The 27,439-nt window shown below is 45.0% G+C and overlaps 1 protein-coding gene across 4 annotated transcripts in view; it reads right to left on the bottom strand.

Moving 5' to 3' along the window:
• The window catches only part of MBOAT1 (membrane bound glycerophospholipid O-acyltransferase 1), a 473,424-nt gene that overhangs the window by 183,396 nt on the left and 262,589 nt on the right, over positions 1-27,439 (bottom strand). For all 4 annotated transcript variants that reach the window (XM_078687935.1, XM_078687934.1, XM_078687937.1 and 1 more), the window contains one exon: positions 17,050-17,145. In XM_078687935.1, coding sequence (XP_078544061.1) covers positions 17,050-17,145 — 96 coding nt within the window. The remainder of the gene's footprint in view (positions 1-17,049; positions 17,146-27,439) is intronic.

The following is a 27,439-nucleotide window of genomic DNA, read 5'->3' as shown; positions in this document are numbered from 1 at the left end:
TCATACACTTAAACATGCATTATTCTGTAACAGAGACTAGTGTGTGATAATATGAAACTAAAGCTTACCATACACGTTGCATTCAGCACTTTCGTACCTGCATCTGTAAGTAGCAGTGTGCATAAGTAAATGCAACCCAAAGGCGCACTGCACCATTATTCCCACATTTGAGGCACCCGGCCAGGAAGTTGCCAGGTGCAGGGTGATGTTGCTATGAGAGTCATTGTTGACTGAGTTGGGATTGATGGAGTGCCCGCCCCTAATGCCATGGTGTGGCTCTGTCACCAGGAGGGCTCCTGGTCGCTGACTCCAAGCAGGTCGGTCAGGGCGCTGACGTTGTGCTGGTGGTCTGGGTGCCCCATCTGGTGTTGGTGACGTCCGGCATCCTCAGGCAGACATGCAGCACTGCGGCACCCCCTCATGGTCGTAGCAGAAGTCCACGCCCCCCAGGGTGGGTGAGACCACCTGGGCTTACAGAAGCAGGGCAGGTCGAGAGTCTTGGGACTAGCCGAGTGAAAAAATAGAAAAGGCACAGCAGGAGAATGCATGGCAGACAAAGTTCTCTCTGCCGTAGAAGGGAGTGTCCTGACTCCCGAGCAACAATGGCACAACCACAGGCCCTTTGTCACGCATGGGCTTCTATGATTGGGTGCCACAGCCTACAGCTTTTCTTTTCTTCTACTAACTCACTACGCAGCAAAACAATATTGGTCCAAATTTGAACGTGAGTGTTTCTAGTCTATGCTGAAAGAATAGACTGCTAACTGTGGCGGCCATCTTGGGTTACTTATGCCACTCTGTGTGTTACTAATATTTGCTGGAATTTATGGGTGCGCACTGGTTGGCAGAGTTTTAGCAGAACTCAGCAATCCAATCGGAGCGCTGAGTGGCTAAAACTCTGTAAACTCTGCCTTTGAAGCAGAGTTTGCCGCCCACCACTACTCAAGAGGTGAGGGACGACATTACAAAAATTGTCATAAAGTTCTATAAGATATCCATCAGGGCTGGATGTTTTGCCCGACTCCATCGATGCAATGGCCTCAGTCATCTCCTCAGCCGAAATAGGCTCTTCCAGCTACTGCACTCAACTTCTGATAGACAAGGCAGCGGCACCTCATTCAGAAGGAGAGCAGCCATTTCCTCCACAGGACGCAGGGATGCTGTGTATAGTGATGTGTAGTTGTCGACAAAAGCTTGGGCAATGGCAGAAGAAGTACAGTGGGTCTGGCTGAGCCCACCAGTAATCTCCGAACAACCCTATTGGCCAGGGGCCTGGAAGCTAACCAAAACTATAGTTTCCCATTTTTACCCCCGCCCATAAACCCATGCAGTGGATGCATGCCAGATTTGCTTCATCACCTCCAGAGAGAGGAGTTTAATTTCATCCCAAATCAGCACCAATTGTCTGGTGGCGTTGCTGTGCTGTAGAGAGCTGGGACTCTAAATAAAGGGCAGGAGACTCTAACTGTGTAACATGGTGATCCTTTGCTCTCTCATTTCGACTGAGGATACCCTTTGCTTGTCCACGTACGGTTGCCTTACATGCTGCCCAAACGACCCCCGGTGAATGGACTGACCCATTATTCTCTTGAAAATACAGTGTAAACTCCTGCCCCACTGCGTCTCAGTAGGTTTTGTCTTGGAGATGCGAGCTGTTGAGGCGTCACATAGGGCAGCGAACAGTGCCAGCATCACTGAAATGGAGTAGAATCAGGGCATGATCCGAGATCCCCCGTGGGAAAATCTGAACATTGGACACCAGTAGCGCATCTGGGGTGGGCAAGAAGAGCAAGTCGTTGCGAGCCTGTGTAGGGTGTATAGTGGATGTGTGTGTATATTGGTTCTGACGGCGATTCCAGATCCTCCATATATAGCACAGCCCCAGAGCACTCACCCACTGTCATAGAGATCTGGCTCTAAAGCTATGGACGTCAGAGGTGGGGCCAGTAGAATCTATGGAAGGGTCAGGTACCACGTGAAAGTCACCCCCAAGAAGGGTAAGTCCAGGAGGTAGCCATGTCACCACTTCAAAAAGAGATGTCAGAAAGGCCTTCAATGCTACTGGCAATGCATAAATACATGCCAGGTTCAAAGGACGGCCATCCACCAGGCCTGTGAGAGCAAGGTGAGGGTCGGCCAGCATCTGGGTCTGCACCAGGGGGAAAGCACAACGCAGAAGGATTGCAACCCCCCGAGTACCGCTGGTGAACCCTGCATGGTGTACCCTGTCATAGCTCATCCTAGCTAGGAACAGACATTTTGTGCCTAGGAGATGAGTCTCCTGTAACATCAGGGCAGAAGGGGTGAAGCGCTGGGTGTAGCGCCATGCTGTGGAGTTTGTCTAGGAGACTATTTACATTCCAGAACATGATACTAAAGTGATTCATGGCAGGCATGTGATGTCAGTAGAATCAGGAGCAAGAAGTCATGAGACTCCATGTGGACCCACAAGGAAGGATACTCATCAAGGGACACGAGTATAAGGAGTCTGTTGCCACTTATACAGTATTAGGTGAATGTGACAACCTAAGAAAAAAAGGTCATAAACACAGAAAAACCAAGAACAACTTGCTCCCACCCCATACTTCCCACAGAGAAGCATCTTTCATTCCATAACAAATACCATAAATCAAACCAAGTGTCTAGGTTCGGTATGGAGCGGTGGACTCTTCCTGTAGATAGCATCAGTATAGTGCAGTGCTGAGTCCGCACAAGCAATCATAGGTTGTTCATAGAAGATTAAGGAATGTTTGTTTGCTTGTGGCCTGGGCCAGCGCAGTTATCTTTTATTCAAATGGGCGAAGGGGTCTGACTTAGTCGTTCCTCCAACTGGGCCAGTGCCTGGGAGTCCTCTCTGTTAAGTGATGCTGAATCAGATCTACGTGTCGGTGGAGAGCCCGAGGATCCCAAACTCAAGGAGGGTGACACATTTCTGCTTTTACGACTATTACCTTGAGATCAGGTGCAGACCCTCCTTTGACATTGTGTCGGCTGTAGGCCACAGGTTGAGGTCTGCCTAACAGAAGAGGGCAAGGAGTGAGGTGGACCACAGAGATGCCTTTCATCTGTGAGCCACTCACAAGCCGACTCCGGGGTCTTAAAAAATAAGATTTGCCCTCCAAGATACTTGTAAGTCTCACTGGGAGGCAAATAGGATAATTGGAGAGCTTCGAGCTTCTGTTTGACTGATTCATAGGAACGTCCTTTGGCCTGGACCTCTAGGGCGCAGTCCGGAAAAATAAAAATGTTGGATTTTTGATACAAGAGGTCAGGGTATTCCCTTGCAGGATACCATCACTGTCCCTCAAATTAACAAATCACCCTATCATGGGTCTATGTTGCGCCCCCGGAGGCGGTCTGGGAGCGAGTTGATGGTGTGCCCGTTCTATTGCAAACCAGGGAGAACGTTTGTCCTGTGGCATCCACAATTTGAGCCACTCTGCTAGGAAAGTGGCGAGCTGAGTACCCCGCATCCTCTGGGAATCCAATAAAATATATATTATTGCACCTAGAGCAATTCTAGGCATCTTCAGCATGGTGATGAAGATCATTTGTTCAGATGAGGAGATGGGTCACTTTGGTTTTAAGATCTGTCACCTCATCCTCCACAGTAGAGATGCATCCCTCCGGTTCACTAAGGTGCCCTGTAACGTTACGGAGATCTCGACAGAGGAGTGTCACATCCACTCCTACCTCCCCTATCTTTGTTTCAACCACTGCCAGGGAGGAGTGTATGGCATGAAGTATCTTGTCCAGAATGTCGGAAGATGCAATGGTCTTGTCAGGCACCTCTCCCCTTGCCGGTCCAGCAGGAGAGGTACATTACAAAATAAATGTTATTATGTGGCTCTGACCCTTTATGGAACAACACTTTCCAGCCTGCAAATTTAGGTCTCAACCTAATCCAGTAAATGTAGGCGTTAAAACTGACAAAATCTTGCCCTTTGAGACACAAATTATAGCAATAATGACTGCATGCTCCTACCAAATTAAACTCCTCAGGAAAAGTCTCACAGTCATGCTGTCTGAGTTCGGGCTATGATAGTTGCATCATTCATCTTTTCCCGGATCAACTATGTCAATGCCTTCTATCTGATCTTTCCCAGAGGTTCATCACTGTTAAGTCCTACCAGTGGCATTCTTTGTGGTTGCTGGACAGTGCATCCTCTTGAAATCAACTGCAAAATGAGCAATACACATACACCAAATGTACTGTGGTCACAGTTGAGGTGGCAACTGCTGCTTAAAGGTCAGCATGTGTTCTTGTCTATGATGCTGATCCACGCCTGTAGAAACTGCATACATTTTGTGGTGGCTTGACTGCACAAATACATGCAGTACTTTGTTGCATAATGGCTCTTTATGTACCAGAAGAATTTGGAATGTGTACATATACATTCTAAAGCCAATTGGGGCAGGTGATGCTTTGCTTTTGACACACACCGCATTAGCTGTTGGGCTTTTAATTGCCAAATGAATCGTTAAAGTAATCTGTTTGTTTTATCACTGGCTGGACCATCAGTCAGAATGGTAATAAGGTGATCCAGTGACATCCCAACATGATGCCATCGGGAACAACCACACTTCTTTTGGACAGTACCTTAGCGTATCTGTGGCTTTCGTGAGGCAGCTGCAGGTGCACAACTGTTTTTTAAAAAATTATGGAATTTTTTAGTATCATTAGCGCAGGGTCAGTCTTCAAGATCTTAGCAGAGACTGCAAAGTGCATCACGAACAGTAACTGTTTGTCTGGCAAGTTTTGAATGGTGAGATGTACGATGTGGTGAGAGCAAGGCACTCGAGTGTCCAATGATCACGCAAAGTAGTGCTGGACCACAGGAGTGAACAATGTCAAGGTCACCATCACAACCTGCACAAGCTCAGCTCATATTAATGTACTGCCACCTGGCAGTGCCGATACTGAAGCATATCAGGCCACTGTCTCATCCGCAGCACCTAAGGATTTCCTTGCTCGAGATCAAGATCTCTTTAGTGTGTGAGAGGGAAAAGCTGCAATCTATGAAAAAGGACTGAAAGGGGTAAGTAATTGTAAGTGTGCAAGGACTGCGCAGAGTACATCTATATTCCTGTAAATTTAACCTAGCTAGGAAGCAACGGAGAGATTTACATCATGTAGGGAGGGTTGGGAGACGATCTACAAGATTGTGTCCATCAAGTGGGGATTACATAAATACATTAAAAAAAAATCGGCACAGGAGCATTAAGCACATTGCCCTGAATCACACAGTGCTGAGTCAAGTGTTGAGACCAGGATTCAAACCTGGGTCCTCTAGTTGCATAGGTCACATCTCCACAGAAGGGCCACCTCCTATGACCCATGGCTCTGGATGTGGCTGGGTGCCTCTTTGCATCTGGCCTTGCTGCTGGGCCACTGGGGTGAAAGAATGATCTGACCACAGACTGGGGGATCACTGTATGCTCCCACCGAGGTGATGCAGGAGTTGTGGGCTTTGCTCCTTCCCAAAGTCCCTGCCCACTGCAGGGGTTTCAGCGAGTGCACATTATGCACCCAGTAAAATACTGACCGGAGTCTCCATGCCTAAACATCTGAGATCCGGAGTTTGCAGAGCCAGGATTTCCAAGTCTGAAAGATGCAGACAACGTGATTCCAAATCTGGAGACATTAGGTCACTCAGAATTGCAATATCAAGTGTCACTGCGGTTGTGAATTGCTATAGGCATGACAGGTTTGAGGTATGAGTTTGTTCACAAATTTTTGTTTGAGCTGAATTGTGGTTACACTTTTTTATATTGCTGTTATTTTGTCCCCTGAATGCACAGACTTGGGAATGAAGGGGAAAACCGTTATCAAAGAAGGTCTGAGGGTTCTGCGCCAGCCATCACAACTGGGAGTCCACAACCATATGTACTGTGTGTATATGTTTTTTTTATTGTGGGATTGTGAGTGTACAGACATATCATTGTAAGGCCTCATAATTGAGGAGGTCGCAACACATGCAGGTCTTGGATTGTTGCGTTTAAGTTTAGTTACACTCAATCAAGTGGTTGTCTTGTCTTTTTTGTTTGACAAGTGGTTTGAGAAGCTTAATGGCTTGTAGGTGGCAAGGTTTTCCTTGCCACCTTGGGGATTTGCTGCCACTGTTGTTTGTGGCCTTTAAGTGTCTACATGGGTGTTGGAGAGTGTAATGTTGGACATTTAATGATTGTGAATTATTCTCCCAATGCCTTAGTTTGTTTTATTGTTTGTAAGAAAGGGTGGTGTGTAGTACTCTTTGTGTCCCCATTTATTGTATTTCTGAGCTGGTGCAGTGAATGATGATGTCACAGAATGTTGGTGTTTGGGTATGTGTGCGTTATAAACCTAATGCTAACAAGGACCTAGCAAGTAAATAAAGACTTTACCCTCCTCTAACTGAATGGCTCCTTACTCATCCTTGAAGAAGATTCTTCAAGACTTAACATGCAACTAAAGGAAAATGCAGCTTTCTTTCTAACATTAGCAAAAGACCATAAGAAGAGGCAAAGGTGCGACCAGATGAAGTTATAGGTTCATGGTTAAACCACAGAGCTGTTAGAAGGCCATGGGGTCTACTCTACAGCGGCAAAGGTGTGACCAAGGAAGACATATCTTCCTAATATAATCACAAATAATGGAATGTCATTAGGTCTACCAAGGCATTCAAATTACATTTTCATTTCTTGTTAACTCAGAGTATCTTTATCCTTCCCAGGATCCATAGTTCACTGGATACGTTTCATATTCTGGAATTACTTCTTTTGACTATGTGCTACCATGAAATGTCTTGCCATGGACTCTTGAGCCATCTGATCAACACATCATTCACAATCAGTGATAATAACCCACATGCCACAGCGAATTACTTCTTTAAATCTGCAACTTTGCCAACTGATCTAACTAATGGTCACACTACCAGGGGAAATATCAGTATAATTCACTTTTTTGTACCCGACGGTCAAACATTTTGCAATTTAAAAAATGAGGATTCGTCTACAGCTTCCTGAATGTTGTCCTGAAATTCTCTTCTTTCCATTTTGCATTGGCAGGTGTCTCTAATTCAGTTTTGTGTCAATAGTTATATAGGTTTACCAGAAAATTATTTTTGGGTACAATGTGGATGTTTAATATATAAATCTGTAAAGGAGCACAACTCACCACATTGCTCCAACAAGCATAGAGAAGACAGGAGAGAAAAAAGACAGTCAGCAAAAGTATAGTTAACAGAAATGCAGTTCAGAAATCAGAAGCAAACAGTAACAAAGAGTAAAAATAAAAACAAAAGCAGACAGTGTCAGATAGTTTGGAGTATGCAGTAGGAGCAAAAAGCTAGAGAAAGATGATCACTAGTTGAGGACCCCTGATTCAAGTGAGAACTTACTGGAGTTATACTATTAACAGAACCTTACTAGGAACTTAATACACTCTGGTTATGTGCATTCCAGCATATCACCTTTAAACAAAAAAATAACTGAAGGGCAGGCCCATGTTCCAGTGTACTATTTATTAGAGAAACCAAGCATTTGGTAAATTCAAGATTAGATTATCGTCACTTCTGCTCAACAAAGAAGGAAATCATCACTGAAAGACTAAAGACTGAGACTGGAGCTGAGCTAGCTTGATCTGAGAAGAGACACATTCCTGCCTTCGTAACTTAGCAATTAGCAGTTTTGAGTCAGCTGTAGGGACATGTTCCCAATCCGGGAATAAATGTGTCTATTTTGATAGAGGCTGTGTGCTCATGAGGCCTTCAGGAGGGGTCAGACTTTCATGATGGTACTTTTGTGGTCATAGTTCGGTGATGGGAGGTGCACATAGAGTATCAAAGCCTGGCAGCGCCTCCTTCATATACTTAAGGCATTGATGCTCTACTCTCTTCTACTTCCACTCATATACCACCCGAAAATGCCGCTGCTACTAGAGGGATATTCTCCAAGACAAAATCCAAATTTCAGATCCTTAACTGGGGTGACCTTTATTTAAATGGTACATTTAAAGATATGGCGCAACACTTTCAAAAAACACAAGCGTCCTCTATGGATGTGTTTCTGTATGTGCGGCTGCGACAACGTATTAGAGAATACACACCATCATACCCTAGGAAGCCCCCCACAGTTGCCCCACTGCATCACCTGCTGCATACTCCCGAGGCTTCGCATTTGGTGTCGACCCTATGCCACAGTCTCTGCACAGAAATCGAATACACTTCAATCCCGGCTCTTGCCAAGTGGAGTGCGGAACTGGGATATGACATCACAGACCAGCAGTGGCACTACTGTTGCAAACAAACTGAGCTCGTCTCCTCGAATAGTATGCTCCGTATCACACACTACAAATTCTTACACCATACATATTACACTCCTGTCAGACTACATTGCTATGGCCTACGGAAGAATGTGCGCTGTGATAGATGCAAATCGGATAATGCTGATTTTTTTAACTTGTCATGGTCCTGTGAGGCAGTACATCACTATTGGCAACAGGTATTCGAAGCCTTGGCACTCATGATTCTATTGGAACTACCGATGTCTCCACTGTTGGCGCTGTTAGGGTATGCCGAGGTGATTCCAGCCGCCCAGCATAAGTTCTTCACCTTTAGCATACTTCTGGCCAGGCGTAGGGTGGCTTGTCGATGGGGTAGAGGAAGAGCGCCGAAATTTAAGGAATGGCTATGTGACCTGATTCTGTGGCAAGACTAGCTGAATACTTATGCTGAATTAATACCCGCCCGTCCCAGACCTCGAGATATATGGGCCGCCCTGACCATGTACCTCGTTGAACACCCACTTGCTTAGGATACTGTCATGAATTCACTCCCTTTTTTAAATGTTTACTCTAGCATAACTGCAAATGGGTGTATGCATTCTGTATTTTTGCACAGAGGTTCATCAGCTACATTGCTTGCGTAGTCCCCATTGTTATTCTTGTGAGTCTCCTTTCTGGACCTTCGCGATCTATTCCTGTATACAGACGGGCATGAGCAAGAGGATGCCCTCCAATGGATACATGATGCCACGTTGAAGAGACTCAAATGATGTTGACGATAAGGTGTACATTCCCTTTTTGTATTATGTTTTGCCGTGCTCGAGTGTCTTTACATATGCTGAAACCATATGTTTACCATGTTTGTTTGCAGAATAAAAAGTAAAATAAATAAAAAAATAAAAATTCAAAAACGTTATCATTAGCAGGGAACCTAAATGAACTAGGTTACATATTCTCTAGCACTGTTCCAGATAGACTGACTGTTCTTTTCAATTGTGATTTTCGAACTGGCAATGTGTGTACATAATGTTAATTGAATTGCTGTATTGCAACGGTTTGGGTATCTTTCACGCTGTATATTACATGCTTGACTACGTTTTTATATTAAATGTGCATTGATGTGATGGTAATCAGTGATAGTAAATAACTGATAGTTGTGCATACTGAGCCTCTTACAGGTAATCATTTTTTAGAAATTTAGCGAACCTTTTAAACCTTTGAAGTAAAACTCAAATTACACTATTAGCTTAAGTGTGACCGACTGCTTAACTTATTGCTGTAATACAATATACCTATGTGATATATATATATGTTTGCTAATTACTGTGAAAGGCTCAACGTCATGGGTTTTTAAATAGGCCCAGCACTCTACTTTGTAATTGTGACCTCTATGGCAAGGCACTTCTCAGTCCCTCTGCAACCAACTTAACACTTACTTCCTGGATAAGATCACCACTATTAAGGCCAACATCCCCCCCCCCTCACCTGCCTTTATTGACCCTTCTCCTCCGGCTATTCGAAACCTCCTTACCTTTATCCCTCCCCTCACTGAAGAGGCATTTTTGGAGATTCTCCCTAGAGTGAAATCAGGGTCCCCGGCAGATACCTGTCCGGCACGAATCCTCCAACAAATTTATTCCTCTTGTCCCGAACCCCCGATTGCCTTCCTTAACAGCTCCCTAGCGCAGGGAGTAGTGACCCCTGCGCTCAAATCAGCCATCATAGTGCCCATTCTTAAGAAGCCTGGCGCCGATCCATCCATCTCAGCCAATTACCGCCCCATTTCCCTGCTGCCCTTTCTGGGCAAGGTGCTGGAGCGCCATGTCACCGCAACTCTCAGCACCCACGTTGAGGTAAATGGGGGGTTGGCTTCCCGCCAGGCAGGCTTTCGACCGAGGCACTCGACAGAATCAGTCGTGGTATCAGTCCTGGACAACCTCAGGAAGGGTATGGATGACAACAAACACCAGGCGCTGGTTCTCCTCGACCTTTCCGCCGCTTTTGACACGGTTGACCATACCATCCTACTGTCCCGTGTCAAGGCGGCTGGAATCGAGGGTTCCGCCCTGGTATGGCTTTCCTCCTTCCTGAGGGACCGCACCCAGGCGGTCCGGCTGGGAGATCTCACTACTATCCCACTCCCCGTCACGTGTGGTGTCCCCCAGGGTTCCTCCTTGTCTCCCCTACTATTCAATCTTTACATCTCTCCTCTTATCTTCGCTCTTCAACAGCTGGAGGTCACCGTGTATAATTACGCGGATGACCTCCAGCTCACCTTTGATCTATCTTCTTCCCCTCACTCTGTTTCCAGCTTTCAGCACACTATGACATTCATCAGGGACTGGATGAACCATAACCACCTCAAGCTGAACCCGGATAAGACCGAGTTGGTTCTTACCGGTGGCTCTTCCAGTCCCTGGAACCCCCTCTTCTGGCCCCAAACCCTTGGTCCCGCCCCTACTCCTTCAATCACGGTGAAAACACTGGGGGTGAAAATGAATAATCAGCTCACCCTTCACTCTCAAATCAGTTCTGTAGTTTCCTCTTGCTTCCTCACCCTCCGCACTATCCGCACTGTCTCCCGTTTCTTCACTTCCCAGGCACTCAAAATGATCATGGCCGCGCTTGTGATATCACGGCTGGACTATGCCAACGCCGTCTATAATGGCATACCAGCATATAGCCTAAGGAGATTACAGTTGGTTCAAAACCAAGCTGCTCGGCTGGTTTTTGGCCTTCCACGCTTCCATCACTCCACACCCCTTCTCAGGGAGCTTCATTGGCTACCTGTTAAGGAACGTTCCCTGTTCAAAACCGCATGTATGGTTTTTCAGGCCCGTCAAGGCACTGCCCCTGCTTTCATTTCCTCACTTATAAAAGATTACGTTCCCCCCAGAGAGCTTCGATCCTCCACCAAGTCCCTTCTTCAAATTCCACGCTTCAGGCGTAAAAAGTGGGGTGGGTCCAATTTTTCCACCTTAGCCCCCACTTTTTGGAACTCCCTCCCTGACCACCTACGTGCGTCTACCCATTATGTATCCTTCCGCAAGGAACTTAAAACGTTTCTTTTTAAACAGGCATTCCCTGCATAACCCTTTCTATTTCCCGGCTCTACTACCGGTTTTCTCTTTGTCTCAGTAGTCAATACCCTCCTTCAGCGCCAAGAAACCGACAGGTGTACGCCGCGCTCTACAAATGTTTTAAATTACAAATTACAAATTACACTTGATATTTGTATTTATTTATTTTTTATATACAACTAACACCAGACATTACTTGTTTCTAGGTTCAGTGAGTAAAAGAAATCAGGGATACAAAAGACAGCATGGGGTAAAGATTCATGTGTCTTTGATAAATGAGAGAATAATAGAGGATATAATTTAAGAACAGCTACAGGTACATTACACAACGTTCTATTTCCAATTTAACCGATGTAAAAGACTAGTAGGAAGAATTACTATTATACTGTGAATTTATGAAGACTATGTCCAGCTTGGACTTGAATTGCGAGTAAACACACTCCGAAATGCTACAGGCCTTCAGAACATGAGACCTCACTGGGACCTCAAAACTAGGGAACATGAGGGAGGGACACATGAAGAGTTTCGATGACATATTAGAAGAATGTAAGGTTCCCAAATCACAAGTCTACAAAGATCTTTAGATAAGGCATGTCCTTAAACAATACCAGGCAGACATAGCAGTTCTTTCTGAGAGTGCGCGACTAGCAGCAAAGATAACACCTGAAGCCTCCCCTGTCTAAATATCTGTACTGAGTGTACTTTATTCGGAAGGCGATAGGTAGGCTTGCCACCCCAACCTGAGGGTGATGCTGTTCCAAAACAGGGGATTTCTTCCATATGGTTTGGGATTACCAAATAATCAAAGTATATTGGTGGGAAGTGGAGGGCAGTGCGGACGGAATCAAGGGCCACCATATAGAGCGTACCCCTAAATTAGAGCTAGAGTAATGAAAGAATCATGGAACTCCTTGGGCATTAGGTCACGGAAGGGATGAGATTTCATCCTGACCAAAAAAGATGACGCTCGCTACGAGGCCCCACCATTAGCGAATTGGGTTAGGGATCACTGCTCTCAGGTGAAGGAGGTAATTTATCGAACAAGAGGGTCTCCGGCAAAACCCTGTAGGATATAGGGACAACACAATGACGACTTTAAAGAGCCAATTCTTGATATACTTATTATTCTCGACCGCAAGTTAACTGTACAGATTTCCTAGTCACTACTTATGAGCTATAATATCTATAACTTTTTTGGAATGACTGACATCTAACTGATTTAATCTTTGCACTGCATGCTGTTCCTGAAAATAATTCATACACTTGGTTATGAAAAATAGAGCTGAAAGATTCAAACAAATGGGATCACCCACCTGTGCCAACAAGACTTGATGGATCCAGGTCATATTAATCTGCCACGGATACCGTAATAGGATCTGACACAACATCTTGTGTGTCATATATAATCAGTAATAGGTCTGCAGCCACCACACTTGCTATAGCTCTTTTATTGGTTTTACTTACATCGCCTGTTTGGCTTGCTGTTTTTTCAATGCTCTTTATGTCATCTTATATATTTTATATTGTTTGATTTTTGGCACATTGTTTGATTTTTGGCACCTTGGAGCTGCCTGGCTGCCAGGCATTGCACACAATAACAAATCACTCAATACGAATACAAAGTAAAAGGGCAGAAATGTATTTCACTGTAAACGTTTCCTTCAAGGGCGTGGTAGCAGAGCTGGCACTCAAAACTTGCTCCACCTTGACTATCTCTAGAATTCTGATGACCAACTGTTAGAAAAGAGAGATTCATAAAACTTCTATCAAAATTCAGATATCCAATAGTCTTAGCTTCTCTTGTTGCTTAGTCTACCAACATTTTACTGGTAGATCACACCCTAACTATACAGGAAATGTAGAGAATGGTGTTGTCTAGAGTGACATTATTTTATGCTGTGCCTTCGGAGGATGCATATTTATTTCCAATAAAAATCCTAGTTTGGTCCTGTATGGTAGATAACCATGCCTTTCAAAATTGCCATTACCTATTGTTTCCTTCCTCCAATACCCGTTTTTCTCTGTGATTTTTCTTTTTTGGGTGAATACTCCTAGCTTTGTCTCATCTTCAACAGTAAATGGTTATTCAGTTGAAATTTTGCTTTGAACCATTTTACCTGTCTTTGACTCTCTCAAAATATGCAAAGCAGGGCAATCTTCGAAAACATATCATCAACAATTGTGCAGGTTATAATTAACATATTCAGAATTATCATAAAATAGTAGAAAAATGCACATTAACTTATTTAAAGGTAATTGAGGCTGAGGGTGGCATTACTAGGATTCAAAGACTGTTACAAATGACTTGCACCTGATAGATATATCTGCCGCTAGTTCGAACACAGTAACAATTATGCACAAATCATTATCCTGATACTCATTCCATAAAACAGTGCTCATTACTCACTTGAAGAAAAAAATGTTGCATTTGTGTCAAAAACTACTGAAGTATGGGAATTCCAGAGAGGTGTTTCCCTATAATTGGACGAGAGGTCTCCAGATGTCTGCTCATGAGTTTTAGATCATTTAGTCAGAAGTGTAAAAAGTAATAACCTTTTTTTAGGGTAAATACTGTTATGAACCTGGCTAGGCATCAGTTGCCGTTCGTACAACGTATGTGTAAATGGTTTTCTAACCTGTTTGAGGCGGAGAACGTTTTTTAACAGTTTAAAAGAGCTATGCCTAAGGAGGAAAGTAATCTTCAGTAACATTATGAATGGCCTTGTATATTTGTTTATTTTAAATAACATTCTCGCATGAATATTTCCTAATTCTTAATCAATTTCTGGATGGATCACTCCGCAGAATCAACTTGTATTAACATACAGTATTTATTAATATGTGCAAGGTTAACCTGTACATGGAAGAAATGGATTACACGGATTTAGCTCTATTGTTCTACTCACAAAAGATACAATACCACCAAGCAATTACAGATTATATTTGAGACCTAGATAAAGTGATTTCCTTAATCAATGAATTATTGAATTGATATTTACTTTTATTGTATTTCTTGTGCGTTCTAGTCTAATATTTTTGTATTGATGCTCTGCATATCTTATTTACTTTGTGTATCGTACACAAATGTAGATCATATCATGTTACAACATGACAAACCACTCTGTGCATTGTTCTGTGTGTCCTTTTGTTATGTATAGAGTATTTAATACACAAATCAACATGGCGGTTATATCGTGACAAAGGTTGCCGTGAGAAGCCAAAAAGCGTTGATATGTAACTTCAGCCTAAATAACACGTTGAAGCAGCAACTGGAGTGGAGGTCTAAATCCTACTAAGGAAAGAGGATTGTGATATTTTTATGTGCAGGCGGGTGCGTTGCTTTCCACGCATCAGCGGCGTTTTGGAACATAGCGGCAACCGCTGTTCTAGTAATATATATGTAGAAATCAATAGTTATTACATTAATCATAATAACCTGATGTAGTGCATACTGCAACATCCACCATCCACAGCATATGTCATAACAAACATTCCTCCAATCAAACTCATTAGTAATCACTACATCTAACTAGGAAGGTGAAAGGCTTAATGAGCCTCAGTGACCATCAGTGACCACATCTTTTGGCAATTAAGTGACTTACACAATTCAGCAGAGTGTGAATTCCTTGTGATATTTTAAAAGGCTAGAAACCTGCGGTGATGAAGAATTACCATGTTTGTCTAGGACAATCAAGTCTGTTTTCGAAATTACCGAAAAGGTGTTTCAAAGGCACGAAATACCAGCTACAAAGTGGCATCTACAATGCAAAAAGGCATATACAATGAAAGACGTTTCATTAGGTATCACCTCACTTAACAGTGCCTTAGAAGTAGTAGAAAATTCCAGAAACTCTGACAGGTGAGCAGGAGCCTACATTTCAACATTTTATTAGTAAGAATTCAAAGCTTTCCATGTGAGTTGTAATATCACTTAATATATTAGTGACATGAATTTCACAATGGATAAAAATAGATGCATCAGGCCTTAGTTATTTGGTCTTACACAGTGCGTTGTAAATAATGAGGATTCTAAAATGGACATATATATATATATATATATATATATATATATATATATGTCAAACCAACTTTATGGGTGAAAAAGAAGGAAACTCGAGCCACAATTTCCATAAGCGTGATGGATTTTAATTCAGCAAAATGGTCTCAAACGCCCGACGCGTTTCGGTGCAGCCGCACCTTGGTCACGGGTGAATTCAGTAATTACATTTTGTGTTTTTAAAGTGAAAAGCACTTATAGCAAGTAAAACATTTTAGAAGGCTCTGGTCCTGTAAGATATAATTTTAAACATGCTGAATCTGTAGGTAACTGGGTTAATTTGCATACATTTGAATAGATAAATATGTTGCTTTTGTGATATTGGTCTGAGAACATCATCTTTTTTTCTGGAAACTGCTAATCAAGACAACGCCTTTTTTTATGCTCCACAGTATGGCCTATTTGGTTTGCTGGCATATGCTAAATTATGTTTGTCTGCTGTTGTCTGCTTTACTGAAATGCTGTACTGCATTAAAGAATCAGCAAGAAACACATCAACATCAACGCTCTATGTAGACTAGATATGAAATATGTAAGTTTATGGCCACGATTTTTAAAAACTTGTTCAAAAAGATTATGACATTATTGTATTCTTTTGTAATGTTGTGGATAATTATATCTGCTTTTTTGTCTTGTTGTTGTAACTCAGCCAAAACATACACTACGCTATGAATCGAATATGAAATAGTTTGATTTTATTTTTTGTAGAAATATGTGTGCCTTATTATGATTATGGAAGCACTCTGAATTATACTGTTACATACACTTAATTACTAATTACTTTCAGCTTGAGAAGTACGCCAGTTGGTGTTTGGAGTGAGTGGTATCCTCCATGCTATAATAACACTTTTTTCTTGTGACCTCTTTTTTTTTTACCCACTCAGGAAATATCACCTGGAACCTTTAGAGTATGGTAAATTTAGGCATGGAAAAACGATAGCTGGTTTCACTAAATGATCAACAAAATGCTCTTTTAAGCACATCTAAGAATCTTAACATATAAATGGCATGCACATATATGTTGTGTTATATGTGGGATTGCACCAATGATATTGCCGAAGTCCTACGGAGTATCAAAGAAAGTGACTGTAGCACTCGTGATGTCTGGCATTTGATATGGGGCGGTATTGGTATGCAATGGTGTAAACTCAACCCTGTTCACCTCATTTCTCATGGGGACAAGGTTCTGCGAGTACTGGATAACCACACAATCCAAACCAAGTGCATGAGTAAAAAAAACAACTATGGGGCACAGGGACCTCTGTGAAGCATCCACAAAACATTTTATTTGTGATCTTTGAAGAATTTACACATCTATGTGCAAGGCGGGTGCAGTGTATATCCAACAAGAGTTGTTGAGGCATGTTTACTTTTACCAAACTATTGAAAACATCTCTCAATATAAATCCGGAATGTGCAAGGTTTCCAGGTTAGATTCCTCTGGCACCTTCCGTGACTAAATTTGATCGTCTCCTATTCCTCATCCATGTTCTCCTCGAAGAGGGTGACGTGTTGTGCACTAATGCCCAAGTTCTTTGAAAAGTGCACTGATGTAACATATTACCCACATAAGAACGTTTTGTCCCTATATTAATGAAATACTGTAAATAATGAAGTGCTGATCAGAGACGTCTTCAATATATACTCACCCAGAAAAATCTGTGGAGAGAATCCCATAATTGAATATGTAGACTCTGCTGATCTGGCACAGAGTAAGGTATCCCATAGCTGCCACAAAGGAGCACCTAGGCCAGAAAACAATAAGCACATTAGTTTGAAATATATTGGCTGAGAGCCGTCATTTACAATTGAAACTCTTTGAGCTTGAGTATCTATGAATCTTTGGTTAAATTAAAAATGTATCTTATTTGCACTGCTATGTTTTGTTTTATTTGTTTTGATCACTTTTGGCCAACTGGCCTTTTGTGGTCCCAATAGTATACTGCTGCTTATCTGCAGCTTAAGAGGAAACCCGTTTTTTAAGATACGAATGAGGCAGCAATTTCACACATAGATTTCAGGGAACTGATAGGGAGGATCAAATGGAAATGCTAAGTACAGAAGAGTGAGCCATGAGTAAATGATATCTACATGTGATAGCAGCTTGAAGTTATACCAATTGGCTTTGCCTACTGGTAGTGGTAGTGATGGTAGTGTTGTTAGCCCGGGTAATAGTGGTGTTGTTGGTGTGATATTGGTAGTGTGGCATTGGTGTTGGTGGTATTGTGCTGTTGAGGTATTGGTGGTGGCGGGATGGTATTGGTGTGATCTTGATGGTATTGTTACTGGGATGGTGGCACCAGTGAGGGAGGTGGCATTAGTGGGAATAGAGGTGGTATTGTTTGTGACAGCAGTATTGATGGTGGTGGTTATATCGGTGGTTGTATTGGTAGCTAATAGTGATATTGGTGATAGTGGCATTGATGCCATTGTTAGTGTTATTTGTGAAACTGGGGGTCGTGTTTGATACATTGGTAGTGGTATTGCTGTGGTGCTGGTGGTATTGAAGTAGATAGTATTAATGGCACTGAGTCTGTAGTAGTGGTATTGTTGGTATGCTATTTGGCTATATGCAGTAGTAGTGGTGGTGGAATTGGTGATGCTGTGGTATTGATGGTGGTCTTGGGTTGTACTGTTTTTATTGCTGGTGGTATTGGCAGTGGTTTTTGCCTTGATGGTAGTTGTTGTGTTGACAAAAGCATCCAAAAATGCCTATTGCAATACAAAATAAATTGATTCCTGTCTGTAAACAATGCATGTAGAAGAAAAAATTATATGGGACAAAAAATATGGGGACAGATTTACAAGCCCCATGCGCCGCTGGTGCATCACGTTGCGTGACGCACTGGTGGCACAGCCTGATAAGGGATATTTACAAGCACAGGTAAAGTCACCCTGAGTGACTTAACCTGTGTTTGTAAATATCGCCCCTGTTCACGCAACATTTTGCTAGGGGCGGGACATGGGTCTTGCTGTGGGCGTTCCCACGCAACACCTATGTCCACTCATGCACTTCCAGATTTACGAGAAATCGTAAACCTGGAAATGCATCCATTTGCTGCGCCACCATAGGGGTGGTGTAGCCAAGAAATGTTTTCATTTCTCCTCGCTTTTTTCTCTTTCAATGCATGCTGCATTCTACAGCACGCATTGAAAGAGGAAAATGCCTGCAATGATTGCTTTTGCGCAGGAAGGGGCCCCTTCCTTCACAAAAGCAATTTCCTCATGGCGCAGGCATCCTTGCACCATGGTGCAAGGGTGCCTGCACATGGCAGCTGTTTCTGTGCCAGCGCAGGGGAGAGCCCCGAAATGCGACATATCATTGTAGATATGTCGCATTCCTGTGCTCTGAAAGTGCCACAGCGTGGAGCAGCCAAAGGGCTTGTGGTGCCGCGCTGCAGCACTTTCTTGGAGATCTGCCCCATGATTGTTGAGTATGCACTTTAGATGTAAAATAGTCTCTCATAGTTTGCAATGCAAGCACTCCATGGGAAGAGGAATGGCACTCCAAATGGACAGTGAGAGAGAAACACTCCTTGGCACTAATCTAAGATATGATTGACTATGCCTCAAGCTAATGGCTGAAGAAGACTGATCTAAATAAGCCAACAACTTATGGGGTGTAACCCGAACTGCATGCCATGAATATTGAGAACAATAGTTCTTATAGACAGCTGCACTATCAACCAAGCCTAAAAAGGAAGTTAGATCAGAGATGCCATTATTATAGGAACATGTACCGAGAGCTCTTTCAGGGTTATTTGTTGGCCTTTTGAAAACCTGAGGAAGCAGATATGATAACATCCCTAGTGCATTTTCATCCTATCTGCTTAGAGGATGTCACAGGTCACTGACATGAGAATAGAAAACGAAATACAAAACGGCCTTTAGAAGGAACAACAATGTGAAAGGTAATAACGATGAACATCCTTCCACAAAGATCAACACTTCCAAAGCCACCAAAGCCATCCACCCTGCCATGATAACTGAGAAGATGGTGAGAGGCAGGCAGAGTTTGACTTCGTAGAACTGTCAAAGATTTTAATCTTTTAAAGAAGCAAAATTAGTACCATGTGTCAGAATAACAAACCTTTTCCCTTATGTAAATGTGACTTGAAAACGTTCACATTTCTGTATACCCAATTTACAGGCGACATTAAGGCAGAACTATTGGCCCCTTTCACAAAGAATTTGCTAGGCATGTGAGTATATTATTCTTGTAGTACTAAAGACTTACACCTGAAATTCGTGGCTTATAAAGTAACTCTGCGGGTAGCCACACACGTTTTGAAATGCTTTTACACTTATTGTTTGGTATATTTAACGTAGCCTTGGATAGTCCAGGTGTAAATGGTGTAGAAAGTGTTGGAAGACACAGATGTGATCCCCATTTTCACTGTGTGTGAAGGAAGGAGAAAACCTCTGAGCAAGAAAATAAAAAAGTGAGTTTATATTTCATGAATTTCTCGGTTTCTACTCTCACTCCCGACATGACCTGGAATCCTGACTCGAGGAGGTGAGTGTGCCTCACTCCATGAAGATCTGAACTACGTCTCCTGAGATGAGCCAACCTGATCTCAGGAAACCCTGCACAAGACCGAGATGACCAGTTAGTCTTCCTTTTTGATGTGTCGGTCGACCAATATCATCCAGAGCCAGAGACTTCCAAAATCACGAAGTTCAGGGCAAGGCAAGGAATAACAAAGGGTTTCTACACCTGCAGTGCTACGCTTCAATGTGACCTATTGTTCTCAACTGGATCTTCGACCATCCCTAATCTTTCATGTACCTCTATCCCCTTCCCTTTCATAGGAGGACCCTGGGCATATTGCATTTGGTTCGCCAAGATTTTGTCTAACACGCCCATTGCTATGGAGACCCTGTTGGAAGTAACCTGGTCTGATCACTACCTATTGAAGTTTGCTTGGTCTTCCCTTAGGACTGGGGACGACATTTATTATACTGGTGTCTCCATGGAAAGATCATAGAACAAGGTACTGATCCCACAATTACTGGAAATTCTGGTACTCTCTACACCCGAACTATTGGGTAATGTTAAAAAGGATGTCATCATAGTTAATCAATGGCACCTTGTGGCAGCAGATACTATAGCCTCTGATACAGTTTATACTAAAGTAAAACAGTGACTCCACCCTACAGCACCTTGGTTCACTTCAGAACTAAGTGCAGAAAGAAAAAGCTGTAAATGGCTCGAAAGAATTTGGAAAACTCATTATGCCAATGCAGATAAATTATTATATAAACAGGCTCTGGGGAATTACCACTATAATATCACATTAGTTTGGTGAACGTTTTATACTCTGAAAATTACAGAAGCCAACGATAGACCTAAGGAAATGTTTAAAATTGTGTCCTGTTTTATGGACCGTTAGCATCCTCACCAGAAACGAACCGCACTTACGACAGAAATTAAGTGATTTGGTTGAAGATAAAAAGGTTAAAATTCAGAGTAATATACTGGTGTCTCATTCTTTCTGCCCCATGGCTCCTGTCTCTTTGCCTCCTGTCCCCATTCAGAACTACATGCTGCTCTGAGTGAGGAAGAAGTGAAAGTGCTCCTTCTGTCTTCCAAATCTGGCCCTCCCTTAGATCCATGTCCTCTTCACATCTTGAGGTAAACTGTGGATGTTACTGGTCCAGTGCATGCGAAGGTATTTAATTCTTCCTTACAGACAAGGATGGTACCTGATATTTGGAAAATGGCTAGTGTTGGCCCTCGCTGAAAAAGTCTATGGTCGATGGTAAGAATCTGTCCAATTTCAGACCCATTTCTCTTCTCCCTGCAGCCACCAAGAGTCTATTGTAAATAGGCAACTATCGAAGTTTGTAGAATCTAACCATCTTCTCCACCCATCCCAATCTGGCTTTCATGCACGCCACAGCACTGAAACCCCCTTGCTGGAAATTACCAAGCCCTTGAAGCTGTCTTTAAACCAGGGCCACATCTCCACTCTCATTTTATTTCACCTATCCGTGGCTATTGATACTGTCTCTCAAGACATTCTGCTGCACTGTTTGACTAATTGTGGAAATGGCCTTGAAATGGCTTACTTCTTTTCTAACAGCCAGAGAACAGTCAATGTGGACAAAGACACATTTTTCCGAGGCCAAACCACTCAAATGCAGGGTATCCCAGGGATCCGCACTGAGTCCCACACTGTGCAATATCTATGTGCTCCCTCTCACTGCATTGGTGGAATTATTCTGCGTCAAAATCATCTCTTATGTGGATGATACACAGTTAAGGTTTTCCTGTGAGGGTGCTAGAGACACTACAAAGGAATCTTTTCCAGCGTGATTGAAGGTGGTTCTCTGCTGGCTTGGGGACAACCACTTGCACTGCAATCCAGACAAGACCGAAATTCTTCTCTTCAAGCTCAATCCCAGTCCGGTTTGATTCGGATCTGGGCCTACTGAAGGCCCAACTCCTCCGCTGCCTGCACAAGGGGCCAGTAATCTGGGAGTGATATTTGATGATAAACTCTCTTTTACGGCTCAGATTCTGTCAGTAGTTAAATGTTTTGGGATTTTAAGGGCACCCAAAATATTCTTACCCCCCCTGTTGCAGGATGCTCCCAAAATGGTTGTCAGAGCCACTATTTTATCTAGCTTGCACTGGGCTAATGTTTTATACCTGTGTTTATCTATTTCCTTGATCCGACAACTTCAGGTAATCCAGAACACGGCAGCTCGTCTGTTGGTGTTTAATCTTCCAAAGCGCACTCCAACTTCACAATACCTTATCCAATTACATTGGCTACCTGTCCACAAGAGGATCATGTTTAAAGCATTATTGCTTGCACACAATACTCTTCACAGCTCTGGCCCTCGCTACCTGAACAACAGAATTCAGAAATATCTGCGAAATAGGAACCTGTGATCTAGCAATGCTCATTTGATTTTGGTCCCTCCCTTAAACAAATCAAGGCGTGGTTGCGCGTCCTTCTTGGTCTGTGTGGCCAAAATGTGGAAGTTTCTCAGGAGGTTAGTGGATGAGACTGCCTTTCATAAATTATTAAAAATGCATCTTTTCAATTAGTAATTTCTTTTCTGCCCTCTCCTAGTCACATGTTGTAGCGCTGGGATACTCTATGAGTAGCTGTGCATTTTACAAGTCATGGGGTTCATTTATTCATTCATGTTTAGTCCAGGATCAAACCGTCCCCAGCTGAGTTAACCAACTGTACTGTCCCACCATTTTCCTGTGTACCCTTGGATGTGGGAGACCCTACAATTATTCTCTGCATCCCATGGGTTATCCTTCCTTGACCTCTTCCACTACGCCATGCCTGCAATTCTATAGTTATGTGGCAAAGTAGGAAGGCCCAATTACCCCCACACACCCCGCCCACCCATGGAAAATCAATTTCTTGCACTCTGGTAATAGGACCATTTGTGACTTGTTTGAATGAATTTTAATAATAGAGAGATCACAACCACGAACCTTGGAAAGAAAGCAAAAGTGAAACTGTTTCAATCCTTTTGGGGCACCTGCCATTATGGTTAAACGTGGACAACGCAACATTTTATGTTAAAACTGTTGCGTAAGATGAATAATGGGTGCTGCCTCCAGAAACAGTAAGGACAGACCATGAAACACATCTTCCCCAAGGGGATACCCCGACTGGGGATACCACCGTGTGTGGTGTCACATAGCCACCTGGACTGAAGGGCAATCTGGAAGCCTGTACCTGGCTAGAAATATGAAAACCTTGCCCTATCTAAGTGGGTTGTGACTCATTTTGAAGAGCTACATCAACACAGACCTGTATGAATCATGCTGTGGTGCTGACTGCTGCCCTTTTTCCTCAGGGCAAGGGCTAAGCATTGTAGCCTGCTAAAGCTTCACTGCACTGTCCAGCTGTTGCTACTGACTTTGCTGGCACAGAGTTCCCCAGCCTCAACAAAGCAATTTGGGTAGAATCCCATTCTCGTTGTCAAATTGTAGTGACGGGGTTACAATGAAGAGGCAGGAGACGTATCGTTTTCAAGTCTTGAATTTATTGGCCACAGCGTCCACAGTCCTGCAGCTACTGACAAGAGGAGAACATCACCAGAACTCAAACCCCACACCACATGCCACATACCAGTTGGGAAGTTCTGTAATGTGGAATGTGTAAGAAATGTGTAGTATTCTCATGTTATGCTGTAATGTTCCCTTTCACCTTGTCCTTAGCTGCTCAGCCAGTGTGAGTGTTCTGTATAGAATGTTGGTGTGATTGACATGAGTGGAATGCTTGGGTATCTGGTGTGAGTGTTGTCAGTTGGAAAATGGGATGAGCAGCTAGCAGGTTGCTCCTGGTGGGGCTCTGTATCTATTCTTCTTATGGACTTAATAAACTACCTGAAACTTAGCTCGGCTACGTCTTCTATGTCTTCTGAACACGTGGGGCCAGCCCACTACATTTTGGCGACGAGGATGGGATTGAAACCCACGTGTGCAAAGCACAATTTAATAGAGAACATGTAAGGAGACTGTGGGGAACAGAACCATGACCCAACACGCCACCCCTCATGTGAAGGACACATGCTAAAAGCAGTGCGAGAACTAGTGTAGTACAGTGGTCGAAGTGGGGAAAAAAAAGTAGGGGAACTGTGGGTGGAGAATCAGGGGGCGGGAATAACCGAAGACTGAATCAGTGGGCGGAGTCAGGGGCGTGGCTAGAAATAGCAAAACATACCAATTTTTAGTACGTTTAGCATTTCACTGACCAGTTACAGCTTATAACGTTATTTAATTAAAACAATGGATAAACATGTTTGAGGTTTAATTCAGGAAAAAGCAAACACTAACCAGGAACAACATGTTACCTTAATGCTTTTACTCAATGTTCAGAAATCCATGATTAATTTTTGTCTCAAACATTGAGGTCATGAATACAGGGCTCCTCCTGTACACATGTTATGCAGGGCTCAGAAGAGAAAGGAACTCTTCAGGAGAATCTATACTCACGGAAACCCACAAAGGCTCCTTCATATTCATGTCGCCAGCTAGCTGCTCAATCATAATATAGCAAAAAGAACAACTGAATGCAGAACAATATCATACATTCACCCCAGTACAGAGATCTGGGCCTAAATCCATTATTTCTTTACTCACCATGCCATTCCAGTTTGGACCCAGCCATATGCAAATCAGTCTAGATTCTGCACCCAATAGGAACAGTCCTGCCCCCTCCCTTCTCCTGCCCCCTCCCTTCTCCTGCCCCCGTCACCGCTCCTGCCCCCGTCACTTCTCCTCCCCCGTCACTTCTCCTGCCCCCGTCACTTCTCCTGCCCCCGTCACTTCTCCTGCCCCGTCACTTCTCCTGCCCCCGTCACTTCTCCTGCCCCGTCACTTCTCCTGTCCCGTCACTTCTCCTGTCCAGGGCCGGACTGGCTACCGGGCAGTTAGGAATGCTGCCGAGCTGCTGCCTGATTTTACTGCAGTGGAGGCGGATTTCGTCCATGGAGACCTGCGTGTGCTGCGCAATCCTGAAAGCAAAACGAATTTCGTTTAGCTCACGCAGGTCCCCATTATCGAAATCACCCCCCAGCTCAGCAGCATTCCTAACTGCCCAGTAGCCAGTCAGGCCCTGCTTCTGTCCCGTCACTTCTCCTGTCCCCGTCACTTCTCCTGTCCCCTTCACTTCTCCTCCTGTCCCTTCACTTCTCCTGTCCCTTCACTTCTCCTGCCCCGTCACTTCTCCTGCCCCGTCACTTCTCCTGCCCCGTCACTTCTCCTTCTCCTGTCCCGTCACTTCTCCTTCTCCTGTCCCGTCACTTCTCCTGTCCCGTCACTTCTCCTGTCCCATCACTTCTCCTTCTCCTGTCCCGTCACTTCTCCTGTCCCGTCACTTCTCCTTCTACTGTCCCGTCACTTCTCCTTCTCCTGGTCCCTTCACTTCTCCTTCTCCTGGTCCCTTCACTTCTCCTTCTCCTGTCCCTTCACTTCTCCTGTCCCTTCACTTCTCCTGTCCCTTCACTTCTCCTGCCCCGTCACTTCTCCTGCCCCGTCACTTCTCCTTCTCCTGTCCCGTCACTTCTCTTGTCCCGTCACTTCTCATGTCCCATCACTTCTCCTTCTCCTGTCCTGTCATTTCTCCTTCTCCTGCCCCGTCACCTCCCCTGCCCCGTCACCTCTCCTGCCCCGTCACCTCTCCTGCCCCGTCACCTCTCCTGCCCCGTCACCTCTCCTGCCCCGTCACTGCTCCTGCCTCGTTCACTGCTCCTGCCTCGTTCACTGCTCCTGCCCCATTCACTGCTCCTGCCCCGTTCACTGCTCCTGCCCCGTTCACTGCTCCTGCCCCGTTCACTGCTCCTGCCCCGTTCACTGCTCCTGCCCCGTTCACTGCTCCTGTCCTGTTCACCGCTCCTGCCCCATTCACTGCCCCTTTCCTTTCACCGCTCCTGTTCTTTCACCGCTCACGCCCGGTTACTGCTCTAGCTCATGCCACGTCACCTCCCCTGCCCCGTCACCTCCCCTGCCCCGTCACCTCTCCTGCCCCGTCACCTCTCCTGCCCCGTCACCGCTCCTGCCTCGTTCACTGCTCCTGCCTCGTTCACTGCTCCTGCCCCGTTCACTGCTCCTGCCCCGTTCACTGCTCCTGCCCCGGTCACTGCTCCTGCCCCGTCACCTCTCCTGCCCCGTCTCCTCTCCTGCCCCGTCGCCTCTCCTGCCCCGTCGCCTCTCCTGCCCCGTCGCCTCTCCTGTCCCGTCGCTTCTCCTGCCCAGTCGCTTCTCTTGCCCAGTCACTGCTCCTGCCCAGTCACTGCTCCTGCCCCGTTCACTGCTCCAGCCCCGTTCACTGCTCCTGCCCCGTTCACTGCTCCTGCCCCGTTCACTGCTCCTGCCCCGTTCCCATCTCCTGCCCCGTTCCCTGCTCCTGCCCCGTTCACTGCTCCTGTCCCGTTCCCTGCTCCTGTCCCGTTCCCTGCTCCTGTCCTGTTCCCTGCTCCTGTCCTGTTCCCTGCTCCTGTCCTGTTCTCTGCTCCTGTCCTGTTCTCTGCTCCTGTCCTGTTCACTGCTCCTGCCCCGTTCACCGCTTCTGTCCTGTTCACCGCTCCTGGTCCTTTCACCGCTCCTGGTCCTTTCACCGCTCCTGGTCCTTTCACCGCTCCTGGTCCTTTCACCGCTCCTGGTCCTTTCACCGTTCCTGTCCTTTCACCGCTCCTGTCCTTTCACCGCACACGCCCGGTTACTGCTCTAGCTCATGCCCCGTCACCTCCCCTGCCCCGTCACCTCCCCTGCCCCATCACCTCCCCTGCCCCGTCACCTCCCCTGCCTCGTCACCTCCCCTGCCTCGTCACCTCCCCTGCCTCGTCACCTCCCGTGCCCCGTCGCCTCTCCTGCCCCGTCACCTCCCCTGCCCCGTCACCTCTCGTGCCCGTCACCTCCCCTGCCCGGTCACCTCCCCTGCCCCGTCACCTCCCCTGCCCCGTCACCTCCCCTGCCCGTCACCTCCCCTGCCCCGTCACCTCCCCTGCCCCGTCACCTCCCCTGCCCCGTCACCTCCCCTGCCCCGTCACCTCTCCTGCCCTGTCAATTTTCCTGCCCTGACACCTCTCCTGCCATAGTACCTCTCCTTTCCTGTCGCCTCTTCTGTCCGGTCACTGTCGTCACTGCTCCTGCCCAGTTCACTTCACTCCGTGTACAACATTGACAAAGGTGTCAAGTTCCCCACAGTATTCTGCTTGGGGAAAGCTCCTCTGTAATCACCAACTCCGATCTCAGGGGCACTTGATATGTTAAAGGCAGAGGGCGGGCGCATTGTCATTCTAAAGGGGCTAATCTGCCTCAATCGGAATGACAATGGCCTGCCCTCGGCCTGTGCGAGCTCAGGGGGGGCGGGGGTTGCTGCAGCCTCTGGAGTTCAACAGAGAAGTGCGAGCAGCCCCTGGAAGCGGAAAGAAAAAAGTTATCATTTTAAAGTTGGACTATTCTTGCCGTCCCGGGACGCTTTTTTGAAAGCAAGAAGTAGGGGAACGGACTGAACAATTTTTTAGAAGTAGGGGCACGCCGTGCCCTTCCGTCCCCGC

This window comes from Lissotriton helveticus, chromosome 4_1, assembly GCF_964261635.1.
Source record: "Lissotriton helveticus chromosome 4_1, aLisHel1.1, whole genome shotgun sequence".
Classification (NCBI taxonomy): domain Eukaryota; kingdom Metazoa; phylum Chordata; class Amphibia; order Caudata; family Salamandridae; genus Lissotriton; species Lissotriton helveticus.
Note: the sequence above shows the minus strand (reverse complement) of the source record. Positions and strands in the feature narration are given on the sequence as shown.